Source organism: Cetorhinus maximus, chromosome 9 (genome assembly GCF_964194155.1).
Source record: "Cetorhinus maximus chromosome 9, sCetMax3.hap1.1, whole genome shotgun sequence".
NCBI classification, from domain to species: Eukaryota; Metazoa; Chordata; class Chondrichthyes; order Lamniformes; family Cetorhinidae; genus Cetorhinus; species Cetorhinus maximus.
Window position 1 is genome coordinate 92,472,991 of NC_135887.1, and position 14,052 is coordinate 92,487,042.

General features: G+C 48.1%; 1 protein-coding gene across 3 annotated transcripts in view; it reads left to right on the forward strand.

The window, feature by feature from the left end:
* LOC144684824 (uncharacterized) overlaps positions 1-14,052 on the forward strand; it is a 112,992-nt gene that overhangs the window by 18,169 nt on the left and 80,771 nt on the right. For 2 of the 3 annotated variants that reach the window (XM_078549097.1, XM_078549099.1), the window contains exon 1: positions 13,531-13,662. The exons of the other annotated variant lie outside the window; for it this stretch is intronic. In XM_078549097.1, coding sequence (XP_078405223.1) covers positions 13,548-13,662 — 115 coding nt within the window. In that variant the 5' untranslated portion in view covers positions 13,531-13,547. Of the gene's footprint in view, positions 1-13,530; positions 13,663-14,052 lie in introns of those variants that run through there. 3 annotated transcript variants of the gene reach the window in all.

Genomic DNA, 14,052 nt, shown 5'->3' on the forward strand with positions numbered 1-14,052 from the left:
CTGCTTATGCACTGCTGCTGTTTTCATTCACAGATTTCAAAGTACTTTAAGTCTACGCATGTTGTACAAAGAAGCCCCTGATTTTTCCTATTGCTCATGTGATTTAACACTCAGCATTTGGGTTACCCGCTGTGCGTGGCCCTAGAGCATGTGCCCCCCTACAACCCAAACTGATGGGGTGAAGTTCTCATCCATCCACTGGCTATAAAAGATTCCTCTTCTAAATGAATTTAGAGCATTTTAAATCCAGTTGTGAGAGTCTTCAGGCCCACCTGTCACAAATTGTCACTCTCATCGGATAGCCTGCAAAGCATAGGGAAATGAAAGTGATCCTCATTTGAGGCTGGAGCTAAACCACCTGGTTGGAGCAGAGTGGAGGGAATTTTACCTTGTATCCAACCTATGTTATACTTGACATGTGAATGTATAACCACAGGCCAAAACAAAGTAAAGAATGTTATGCTTCACAGGAATGGCATATCCCTTGCTTTGATAAGCACACAAATAGCAAACATTCGAAGGTAGAAAAAGTAAGAGCAAAAGCATTTGTACATGTAGAAAATCTTCCTAAATAAAGACATATTACAGTGGAATGGCTGTTTTCAATCCTTCAGTTATCCACTATTCCAGTCATTCGTCAAACCCTTACATGAGAATCATCTCAATGTATAATTCACTAACACCAATCTCCTTTTGTCAACTTCAATCAAACCTACACCCCAAAAGTAATTAAATTCAATTAATTGTGCTTGTACTCATACCAGTGAGGAGGGTATTGCTATATTACAAGGGGTCTCCAACTGAGGTACGTAAGACATCTCTGGGGAAGGGGGGGTGGGTGTGCGGTGGTGATGGATGGAGTTCCGAGTAAGCAGGAGAAATTATCTAATAGTGGGTATTATTTTCTTTCTCTTATTTTTATACAGGCTACCCATACGAACTGTTAAAACTCTGTGGGAATTCATTATATAAAGTAGCTAATTTACTTCAAAATCTACCAATGAGAACACAAATTCACAGATAATGGTATACAGAGTCCTCTCCCCCAACCGCTGTGCACTACAATGTGGCTTCAGTTGTCCAGCAACTGTCCGGTCTAACTGAGCTCAGAACTAAGTTTACTTTTCTTTTGGTTGTACAGGTCATGTTATATCTGCAGGAACGTAACAGTGAAAAATGGGGAGATAGCTAAAGACCTATAGTGTTAAGAACACACAAAGTATCAGGGATGAGAAGCGAATTAATGAAATTTGTCTTTCCAGCACCAGTACACATGCTGAAGTCACTGGTGAGACGACTACTGACTGAACATGTGAAACTCAGTCTGTGAAGTGAAACGCTGACATCAGGCACAAAACAGGATCTATAGTAAAGGGACGTAAATATGACAAAAAAAATATCAAATTGAGATTTACTTGGACTGGAGCCAGTGAATGCCTTCATCTGGAGTGTGTTATGTGGTGCATTCCTGTTGAATAACAGTCTACAACCATCTCTTTTGTGCAGACACTTGGAAACAAAACATGGGGAAGAATTTTCCGGTCGACGAGCGGGGGGGCGGGGCCCGCTCACCGATGCGTAAAGTGACGCGCGGTGATGCCGGGCAGGCGTCCCGACGTCACCGTGCGTCAATTTAGATTTTCAGTTTGGCAGATGCGCAGCCGAGTCAGCTGCGCGCCCCACTGAACTGCCAAAGGCCTGTTAAGGCCTGTTAAAAACTAATTAAAACAATTAAATGAGCTGCCTGTCCAACCTTAAGGTTGGCGGGTAGGTAAAGAGCCCAGGCAGCCTTCGCATTTTTCATGAAACCTCATCCACGGGTGGGATGAGGTTTCATGAAGTGCTTAAAAATTCAATAAAAATTATTTTAAAAAATCATTGGCATGCCCCAGCTCATGTGACACTGTCACATGAGGGGACGTTTTAAATTTTTTTTTTCCTTTATGTAAATTTTAAAACCTTAAACTGATCTCCCTGAGGCACAGAGGTGCTGTTGCAATTAATGGCCAGGAAGATAGTTTTGTACTCCGTAGCTGCTGATGACAACATTAAGGCTCTTATTTAGTTACAGAGATACGAAATGGGGAAAACCTCATGCCATAACAGAGGACCTAACAACATCTGCAGTTGCAGACAGGCAAGAACTGTGGTTGGAGAGAAGCCCAAAATTAATTCAGTTAGTGCCATTATCAAACAACAGACTGCTATGTTGAATTAATGGCAACTCCAGTTATGTCCTCACTCAATTAGTGAACTCTGTCTTTAACCAGTATTTTGCCTTGTAACTCGACGAAACCACAGATGTGGAAGGCATAGCTCACCTTTGAGTGTATGTGTGGTGTGGAGAATCCTTTGTTCCGTCAGTCACTGCCTACCACAACAACAATTGAGGAGATATTCTGATTGCTTGACAGCTTCATAAAGTAGCATGCTATCGTCTGGTCACAATATGTTACCGTCTACACTGACGGAGCAAAGTCAATCACAGGGAGTAGCAATATATATCAGAGCAGTTCCTCCCAATGTGATGTGGGTGCATTTCAGAGTAGATAGGGAAGCACTTGCTGCCAAAAGCATGTCTACCAACTTAAGGAGGTGCCCGACAATGCTATGAGGATGGTAAATGTTATAAAAGTTCGACTCTTGAGTTCTAAAATATTTTCTGCTCTATGTAATGAGATGGGAAGCAAGTGAGTCAATCTGTTGCTCCACACAAAGATTCGATGGCAGTCACATGACAAGGTCTTCACATGTTCAGTTGAATTTCACTCCAAGGTCCAATTATGCTTTACAGACCTCCCATTCTTACTGCCTGCATGTCATGGTCTGATTCTCAAAGGTTACTTGTTAGAAATATTCTCTTGCCTCAATGTGTTAAATCTAGGACTTCAAGAGCTGAATGTAAACATCTTTAATGTCCAGGACAAAATTGAGTCAATGATTTTTAAAAAACTGAAATTCTGGGCTCATTTTTAGAGTAAAATGCCACTGAAATTTTCCCAAACATGCATGAATTCCTGAAAGTGAATGGACTACCGTTTTACGACATTGGTAAAAGGGATATCAAGCAACATCTCTCTGAACGGTTGAGGCAATTACCTGAGTACTTTAGTTAATAGGAAACACAACAGCTGAGTCCATTATCCTTTTATAAAAATTTCTCTGCAGTCTTCATGCCAAAAATGTTGTCAATAAAAGAATAAGAGAACCTCTTGGATATCACACTGATGATACTTTGATTTCACCCCAGTGCCTTTGTATTGTAAACAGCTTACAACTCAACTACCACCTATCACATGAAGTATTGCCTATGCTTGAACAAACAACCCCATTTATCACATTAGTAGCAAGTAGTGTTTTTAACCCAGTGTTTAAATTGTATGTGTGCATTATAATTTGTATATTTTGTACAAAGCTTGGGCAATAAAGGCATTAGAATATTAAATCTGTATCTGCTGTCATCACCCCGTTCCTCAAAAAAATCAACCCTTGACCGCCATCATCCTCACAAACTACAGTCCCATCTCCAACTGACCTTTCCTCTCCAAAGTCCTTGAACATGTTGTCCCCTCCCAAATCTGTTTCCACCTTCCACCAAACTCCATATTTGAATCCATCCAGTCAGGTTTCCGCCCTGCCATACTAACGAAACAGCTCTTACTAGTGTCACAAATTACATCCTATATGCCTGTGACAAAGGTAAACTTTCCCTCCTCATCCTTCTTAACCTGTCTATAACCATTGACATGGTTAACCATACCAACTTCTCCAACGCCTCTCATCCAGCTGAGTGGGTGTGCTCTCAACTGGTTCCATTCTTATCTATCTAGTTGAAGCCAGAGAATCACCTGCAATGGCTTCTCTTGCTGCTCCTGCACCATTATTTCAGGTGTCCTCCAAGGATCTATCCTTGGTACCTCCTATTTCTCACCTCATCTACATGATGCCCCTTGACGATATCACCAGAAGGCATAGCATTCATTTTCACATGTTTGATGATGATGACACACAGCTATACCTTACCTCCAGTTCTCTGAACAACTAAATTTCCAGACTGTTAATTCGACATCCAGTACTGAATGAGCAGAAATTTCCTCCAATTAAATATTGGGAAGACTGTAACTATTGTTTTTGGTCCCTGCACTGAACTTTGTTCCCTCGATACTGACTCTATCCCTCTCGCTGGCAGCAGTCTGAGATTAGGTGAGTCTGTTTGCAACCTCGGTGTCACATTTGACCTCGAAATGAGCTTCCGACCTCATATGCCATCACTAAGACCGCATACTTTCATCTCCATAACATCATCAGACTTCACACCAGCCTTAAACCTTTTGCTGCTGAAACCCTCATTCATACTTTCATTACCTCTAATCTAGACTATTCTAACACAGTCTTAGCTGATCTCCCATATTCTACATTCCATAAACTTGAAGTAATCCAAAATGCTGTTGCCCTTGTCTTAACTCACAGCAAGTCCTGTCTCCCTTTCACCCCTATGCTCGTTGGCCTACATTGGCTCCCAGTCAAGCAAAGTCTTGATTTTAAAATTCTCATCTTTGTTTACAAATCCCTCCATGGTATTACGGACAGGAGAGAGACAGGCGAACTGTACTTATTTCCTCACCATCTGACAATAAACAGAAGGTGTTGGGATTATTTTTAAACAATGTGGTGGCGTGTTTTCCCAAGCCCTCAGTGAGGTCCCATTTACCAATAACCCCCAGCAAACTTGCATTATGATTAATTCAGAAGTTTATTCCACATTTAAAACCCAGGGGAGGAGTGTTTGCAACTTCTCACTCCACTACACACACACAGTAAGGGTGTTGGGGATAGAAAAAGGAGTTTTACAACTATGGATAGTAACAGTGCAAGAACCACAGAAATGAATAATAGTTCACATGATTTCCAGAGTCCAGTGAGGAATTCTTTCATGTGGGTGTTTGAGTTTAGCTTGCTGAAGACTGGAGTTGTAGAATTGCTTTACAGTTGGTACTGATATTGCAAGATGAAGTACATAGACAGAGACTGGTTTGTTTCTGCAGATGATGGTAGGAAATCTTCCATGCTTCGAAGAGCAGGCTGTTGTTCTGCATGGAGGTCTGCTTCTTGCTGGTTCATCAGTTGAATGGTAAATAGCAGACTGCTTGTGAGGCCAAAGATATAATGTTAAAACTATCCAAAAAGGCGAGAAGTTTGGGTCATGTGACATGTCACATTAATGGTTAATTGCAGCTTAACAATCTGAATCTGTGCCTCATGCCAGAATTCCATTGTTCCTCCTTAGGAGAGAGAACAAGTGGTTATTAGCATCTCTTCCAGTATAATGAGTTTCGATCTTTCTTTTGTGATAGTTCCAGTTGGGGAGCCAGTTCGTCTGCACTTCTTCTGCTTTCATTGATTACAAGGGATTTGTAAAATGAGGTGGGAGAGTCCACAGGCTTAGGGAGGAATTATTTTGATCTTGCAACTCCTGGTGGTAGCTTCCAGAGCAAAGAGCCAACCCTGTGGTCATGTGACTTGTAGCAGCAATTTCTTTTGGTTTAGCAGAAAGTCCATTTTTTAAAAAACATGGCAAAATAATAAAGTTTTGGATTTCTTTTCATGTCATATGAAACCCAACAATGTCCTCACCCCTCCCTATTTCTACAATCTCCTCAAGTCCTACAAACTTCCAACATATCTGCATTCTTCTAATTCTGGCCTCCTGTGCTTCCCCAATTTTAACGGCTCCACCATTTGCAGCCATGCCTTCAGTTGCCAGGGCCCCAAGCTCAACACCTCTCTGCCTACCTTACTTTCCTCCTTTAAGATAATTGTTAAAACAATCTTTGGCCAAGCTTTTGGTCATCTGACCTCATTCTCCTTATGTGACTCAGTTTCATAGTTTGTTTTATAATGCTGTTGTGAAGCACCTTGGGGAGTTTCATTATGTTAAAGGTGCTATATAAATAGGAATTGTATGCTAATAGGGGTATGTTGGCAATTCATAGATCTGGAAGTGATACACAATAAGTAAAGTTTAGGAACCTCTGCTGTCCTACAAATGTGTAAGTGCTATTTGGGAACCCTGTATTACCTTGGAATTTCCATAATCCATTAAAGAATTCCCTCTGTTCCGGCAGAATATGGAGGTTCCCATTGTAGAAGGGAATTATGGCCAGCACCACACCATTTTTAGAGCTATATATGGTTATCAATCTCATGATTTTATAGTATGGGCGGAACCCACTGGCGTTGCGCGTACTCGGCAGCGTAAGCAGACAATATGGCGAGAAGGCCAGAAATTGGTTTCACGACATCATGAAACCAGTTTGCAGTCGTCCGCTCAGCCTATTGATGGCGGGCTGCGTTTCCCAATATCAGCCATTGGGAACCTCATTGTACTACACCTGCATATCATTATAAGGCCAGACCACCAGAATCATTACCCCCCGCCCCCCCCCGCCCCCGCCAATCTTGGATCATCCGCCCACGTCGGCGTGATTGCACTTTGGCATGTTTCACAACAGCATACAAGGCGTGCACTCAGCGGTCTGGACTTGGAGGGGAACTCGGAGGTAGGTACACAGTAAGGTTGCATAAGGTTGTGCAGCGCTCACCTGGGTTGCCTGTTGGACTTCAAAGTTGAGGCGCATTGGAGACGTGGGGCAAGGGCTGCCCTGTGATTGAAGGTAGTGCATAAGCACGTGCGGGGTAAGAGGAAGGGAAGCGGCCATGCATTAGGGAAACCTTGTATTAAGTGACCATCCTTCTGCAGCAGAGACAGTTCAGACGTAGCCATGTTGATATGCGTGGAGTCGGGCCTCTAGCTTCTCTGCCCACTCAAGCAATGCAGAGGTATGAAAATGCCTCCAAGTGCTCCAGAGCTCTTCACCTCTTGGGCACAACCTGCAAGCTAATGAGCATTTTAGTGGACTGCAGAACAGTTGGACAACTGGGCAAGTTGTACAATCTCCATGCTAAAGCTGGCCATGGAGCAGTCACTGATGGAGGCACTTACAACCCCTTGCATTGTCATCATCCTGGTTTAGACCAGCCTCTCCCATGGTTCAAGCTAAATGTGCAGCCATACAGTGTAGGTTAGGAGACTGCCTGCGCCTGAGCTGAGAGCACAGCATGCAGTCCAATGGGCAAGGCTGCTGCCAATCAGTCAGATGGAGTGGGCGGAGACGGTTAGGCTTTTGGGCAGCCATGCAGCGCACTAAACTCTGTCCATCCAAGTGGTGGCCAGCCCTCTCCAGGATGTGTTAAGGGGCCTTAAGACTTAACTAAGAGAGGTTCTTAGCTAACCCAAGCTAACCCACACATCTCTCTCATCCTACAGGAGGAGTACATCAGGAGCATGGAGCCTGGTGAACTAACTGTATGCCTTGTGGCTTACAGAGAGTGGAGACGATGGAGAAGAGAGCAATGGAGGCACCTGGCTGTGCAGAGGGAGGAGCAGCACCCTCAGGAAGAAGGAGCGGCTGGGGCTCCCGCACAAGCTGCTAAAGAGCCACAGCGAGCCATCATTGGTCGCTGCCTAGCTGGACTCAGGGTCTATAGAAGCCGTCTTTCATTCCTGCAGATAACCGACAACCAGTGTTGCCGAAGACTGCGCGTGTCTAGGGAACTGGTTGGTCACATCTGCCAACTACTGCAGGATTTGGCACCATAGAGACATGGAGGGCACCCACTGCCAGTGGCCGTGAAAGTGATCACGGCGCTCAATTTTTACACCAGTGGCTCCTTTCAGGGCTCCATGGGATATTCATAAGCCTGCACCCACAAATGCATCCATGAGGTCGCGAATGCTATCTTCACATGGGCACACAACTTTGTGCATTACGCCCGGGACTAAGAGAGCCAGGATGCAAGAGCAATTGGATCTACCCAGATCTTGGGTTTCCCACAGGTGCAGGGCGCGATCAACTGCACTCACGTGGCACTCAGACCTCCGTGGCAACAAGGGGTCAATTATGTCAACCTTGGCTTCCATGAATGTGCAGCTGGTGTATGACCACCACAAATGCATCCTATAGGTCTGTGCACAATTTTCAGGGAGTGTCCTTGACGCTGACATTCTCAGTCACAGATCCCTGACATCTTCCAGTGTCCACAGAGGGTGTAGGGTTGGCTCCGAGAGGACAAGGGCTACCTGCAGAGGATGTGGCTGATGATACCCATGTGGCGGCCTCTGACTGCAGCAGAGGGAAGGTATAATGAGGGTCATGCTGCAACTCGCAACTTGGTGGAGTAAACCACCAGAATGCAGAAAATGAGGTTCCGGTGCCTGGAGTGGTCTGGTGGAGCCCTGCATTATAGTCCACGGAGGGTGTCACGCATCATTGTCACCTGCTGCGCCATTTACAACCTGGTGCTGCAACGGGGAGAGGAGTTGGCTGTGGAGGAGCTGGAGGTCTCCTCTGGTGAGGAGGACGTTGATAGTGATGAGGATGAGGAGGTCCATGATGGGGATGAGTCCTTCGCACTGGCCAGATGAGGCAGGAATACTCGGGGGCCCTCATAGCTGCTAGGTTTGTGGAGGATGATGACGACATGCAGTGAGGAGACGGCATGGAACTTCACATTGCATCTAAGGATGTCTGACTCCTGTCTGTCCAAGGGCAGCTCGCTTGTGCTCTGTGATCAGGGTCATATCATGGTGATGCAGTGATGAAACTTTAAAAGCACCTGATCCTTTGTCCGCCTTCAGAACTTGTGCCCTTCAGGAACACAGCGTCACTAGTCACAGATACTAAAGAGATGGGGACCAGCCCCACCTTAAAGATGCTCAAAACACACAGAGAGAATGACAGAAGTCTGTGGTGCCTGCCTACGACATTCTGGCAGCAATGGCAAGCACTATTGAGGTATAGGCATCACTGATATGTCCAGGGAACGTGAGGCTGGATCATCACTTTGGTCTGAAGACTGTACAAAGCACAGGGAAGAGGCCCAGGACTGAGACACCTGCCTTTATCTTGTGCAGAAAGGTTTCACATCTGAGTGACATGAACACTGCTCATCAGAACAAGGAGCCACAGGCAGGGAGGCATTCTTGGGAGTTTATTTACAATAGTGAACAGTATGTACAGCTGATTAACACCTGTGCCAGGCTGTGCAACTACATCATCTTAACTTTCCCAACCTTGCCACTACGTCTTGGTGCTTTCCAGACATCCACATCGGAGGTGGAGGCAGCCTGCTGACTGCTATGCCCTGTTGCCTGTTATAACCTTTGCGGGTGTCCTCTTGAGGGCCAAGACCTGGAGGGCCCAGCTTGCTTTCAGGGTCCTGCTGTGTGGCAGTGGCACCCTCCTCAGCCTGTGAAGCTGGAGCTGCTGAGGTCACAGGAAGAGCGAATTCGGATGGGCCGGACACTCCTGGAGTCACCTGGATGGATGGCCCGGGGGGGAGCGAGGTAGACCTGCTGATCCTCCTCCCCGTGGATGCCTGAGGGCCTGTGGCTGACTCATTGAGGAGGGTGGAGTGAGATCGGGCTACCCCACATCCTTCTCACATACACACTGTTCGAGGCCAACTATGGCTTCGGCGATGGAATTTAGCCTGTGCAGCAGTGCAGGAGCGACAACCTGGACCAAGGTCTCCATGGTGGCCACCATCCTACCAGGTTGGCCATTGGCATGCTGGCACTATCACCTCACCCGGAAGGCAGACGGACTCCTCCATCATGCCTTGCAATCTGAGGCGTGCAGCAGATATCCCTTCCTGATGTTCCCAAGCTTGCCTTTGCAGCTCCAGCAACTGTGACATGACTCAGTCCAGAGGCTCGTCACTTCACTCGAACTCATCAAATTTATGGCCTCCAGCACTCCTCCTAGTGCTGGACACCTGAGAAGTCCCTGCTGTCGCCTTCTGTGGATCAGAAAATGTGATGTGCTTACCAGACTGTGATCCCGAGGCTACTCTAAAGCTAGGTCCCACCGAGGTGTGTATGTCTGTGCTGGTGGAGAGTGTGGGTGAGCGCTGTGATGGGTCTTCAGGGATGATTTCAGTGGATTCCTCTTCTAAGCTTCCCTCTGGGCTTGATTGGAGGCCCTGGGTTGCGGACTCCGTCGGCTGTTTGACAGATGTGCCTACGAAAGCAAGGAGAGAAAATTAGTGCATGGCAGTGGCCTGTGAAACAGGACACATCACTCACAGCATGGTTGTCTGATGGATGCTGCAATGCTGGATCCTCACTTGGTAGAGTGCCGCCGACCTCACTGTCCGCACAGGAACGGTCCAGATCCTCAGCAGCCAGCTGGTTGGCTCTGTTTTCAAAGTCCATGAGGACCTTGATTTCAGGCATTCCTGTACCAGCCTGCAACCTTTCCCTCTTGTGTGACAGCTTGTCCTGCATGAATAGAGATGGAGAGTGTGTAAGCAGGATGTCTGTCAGGCCAGATGATAAGCATGCCTGGCATGTGTGGGTGGTGAGTGGTCCCATGGACGGGATCAGGACAGTGAAGGTGTATGTGTGAGAATAAATGGTGATGTCCCTTGAACTGGCAATGAGTGAGAGCCCTGTAGATGTGTGATGGGTTTGTGAGTGTGTTAGTTGAGAGCGATGAGAAGAGTGACTTACTCTTGGCAGAACAGAGGAGATCATTCATCCTCTTGTGGCACTGGGTAGCTGTCCTCTTTTACAGAGTGTTGGCGCTGACCACCGCTGCCACTGCCTCCCAAGTCAGATCGGTGAAGCTGCTGCCCATCCTGCGGCCAGAGTGGGGTAGAGGACATTACCCAGACCTCCACTGCATCCAAAAGGTGCTCGAGGGACGCGTCATTGAACCTGGGGGTTGCAGCCTTCTTACCTTTCAGGGCCATGTCATCCATGCAGCAGTCCTGGGCTGGAAGCTCTGAGAGGTGTGTGCGCGGCTGCACTTAAAATATGGAGTCCAGCCTGAGGTGATGGCATGGCATGTGAATGAGAGCCCACCCTCCATGGAAACGGCATGTTTCCTGGGAATACATAAATAATGCAGCGGGTTTGGGACAATACGGTGTGAGAAGCTGCCATTGTGGCCGGCGGGTAAAACGACATTTTACCCGCCCGTTACCGCACTTAGTACAAATCTTGGACGATTCTGCCCTATGTCTTCAGGAAGGGAAGCGGCAAAAGGAGATCCTTTATTTTTGAAAATATGACTTTTCAACTGACTGGAAAAGTTTATAATTTGAACTGAGACAGAGCAAAGTGCTTAAAAATGCTGCATTCCAAGGCGAAGGTGAGAAACCAACTAACCAATCTCAGGGGAGTGTGAAGAGAGAGACATTTCCTATAATTCAGACAACCATCGAAACTCATAACTGTCTAAGGAAGAGACATTAAAAATGCAAAGTAGAAGATGTTGAAACAATGGCTGCTATAGACAGACACACCCAAAACCTCTTAGAAATACATAATGGATGATATCATCCCGGATTTGCACTAGGTGCAACAGCGGGCAGGTAAAACGACATTTTACCCATCAGCCATGATGGCAGCTTTTCAGGCCGTATCATCCCAAACCTGCCACATTATTTATGCATTCCTGGGAAACCTGCTGTTTCCATGGCGGGGGGGCTACGATTTGCCCGCCCGCCGTCACCTCGCCGCTTCATCATACCGGGCGCCATATTTAAAGTCCAGCTACACACACACATCTCAGTACTTCTAGCCCATTACTACTGCAGGGAGGATGTCCACAAAAGACATCAAGAATGCAGCCCCCAGGTTCAGTGACACATCACTGGACTGCCTTTTGGATGCCGTGGGGGCCCACTGCGATGTCCTCTACCCCTGCTCTGGCTGCAGGATGGGCAGCGGCGTGACCAACCAAGCTTGGGAGGCGGTGGTGGGTGCCAATGCCCTGCAAAAGAGGACAGCCACCCAGTGCCTCTACAGGATGAATGGTCTCATCCATCTAACAGGTTCACTCTTCTCATCACTCTCAACTCACACATTCACAAACCCATCACACATCCAAAGGGATCTCATGCCTTGAGGGACAACACCACTAACTCACACACACTCTCACATTTCTATCAGGCTCATATCCTCTTGAGCTTGAGTCCTCATCCTGTCTATAGCATGCTTACCACACAGGGAGCAGCCAACCCACGAGTGATTATTGAGGGGAAAGTGTGTGTGTGGCAGGGTCTTTCGGAGCCTGGTGCAAGCATGCACGCTCACACACACTTGGATCGTTCACGTTTCACACGCCTCTCAATGTCCTGAGCATTATGAATGCTGCCTGTTGGACTTCGCTATCAGTTGTCCATCTGAGCTGACCTGCATCTCCGCCCACCCACTGATCACACTCCCATGCAGCACATGATCTTGCATACCATGACTCTCATTTCACTTTTGATTTAACAAGTATGGTCTTGATTCAGTTTCTCGTGCACTCCCCTATCTTTTCCCCTCCACCAGTCACCCATTTCCTTTCCCCCATCATAGTTGAGCTCCCCCCAGCATCACATTCCAACCCCTATCCGTTACCTACCAGCCACAACTTTTATCCTTCGGGGATGTCCAGGTGAACATGCATGTTCACTTCCTTCCTGAAAACCCCACCTCCATCCACATTCATCTCCCCAACCTCCCTCTTCCCACGCCCAGGGTCCAAGTCCCCACCAACCACCCCCGCCCTCACTTCTATCGCCACCGTCGAACCCTCGCCCTCCCACCCTACTGCCTCATTCTGCCCTCGGTCATTCTCACCCTTCCTCCATACCACGCCGACCCTCAGTTCGCTCCCCAGGAGGCAGATATGGACCCATCCGACCCCTCCCGTACACGTTCACCTGCACATCCCCCCTTCCGCACTCCTTTCCCCCTCTGTACCCCTTCCCCCCCAGATCCCCTTCCTCCCGGCACCCTTTCCTTCCTCCACACCTCTTCCTCCTGGAACCCCTTCCCCGTAACCCCTTGCCCCTCAATCCTCCACCCCACTGTGGACTCCCCCCACTTAGTCCCTCCCCCTTCCTGACTCCTTCCTCCGCCCTTACCTCTTCAGCCACCATTAGTCCCTCCCCCCGACTCCTTCCTCCAGCGTTACTCCTACCCCCTTCCTAACTCCTTATTTCTTTTCAACCCTTACTTCCTCCCCTCTCCACACCCCTTCCTCTCCCTGGACACCCTCCTTTCTCCGCAACCCTTCCTCCTCCTGGACACCCTCTCCTCTCTGCACCCCTTTCTCCTCTCCTCTTCCCTTTCACCTTCCCTTTCACTTCTCCCCTTTCATCCCCCCCGCCCCCTGGCCCCGGCCCCACCCCCCCAGCCCCGCCCCTTACACCTAATTTTCCAATTGCAGTCTTCTTCCCAGTTACCCCCCTCCTCCCCCCATTCTCTGTCCCCCTCCACCCCAACCTCACCCCCCACCACCTTCATTCTCCCCCTCCCAACCTCACCCCATCCTGACACCTTCACTCCCCCACCCCTCCCAGCCTCACCCCCGACACCTCTCCCTCTCCTGGTTGATCCTAACCTTTCCTCTCCCACCCCCTCGACCATTACCCGTTGTGAGCATCAATGATGACTTTCCAACTTCCGTGCGCTGCTTCGCGGGGGAGCCATGTCCATGAGAATCCACCCAGGATGCCATGGACATTCCTCCAGTGTGCCGTTGGTGTCGGGCTCCAGCATCTTCTGCTCTCCGGATGTCTGTGATGTGAGCAAAGCCCTGGCGGGTAATTCTCGACTTCTGCATGTCACATTTGTCAAGATGTGTTCTACACCAGCGTGCTTTCACACCAACATGGGCGGACGATCCAGTGGGGGTGGGGGGAGCAATTCCAGCGGGCAGGCCTAATAATGGTATGCTGATGTATTACAATGAGGTTCCCGACGTCCGATGGCAGGAAACGTGGCCCACCATCGATGGGCTGAGTGGATGGATGCAAACTGATTTCACGCCTTTGTGAAACCGATCACGCCATGTTGTCTGCTCACGCCACCAAACATACCTGGCACTGGTGGGCACGGAAAATCCCGGCCAATGAGTAAAGTATTTGAAGGCAAGTCTGCCAGCCACTAGATGGAGATTGCAAGTGACAAAGGCGGTGTCAAGGAAGTCTTCA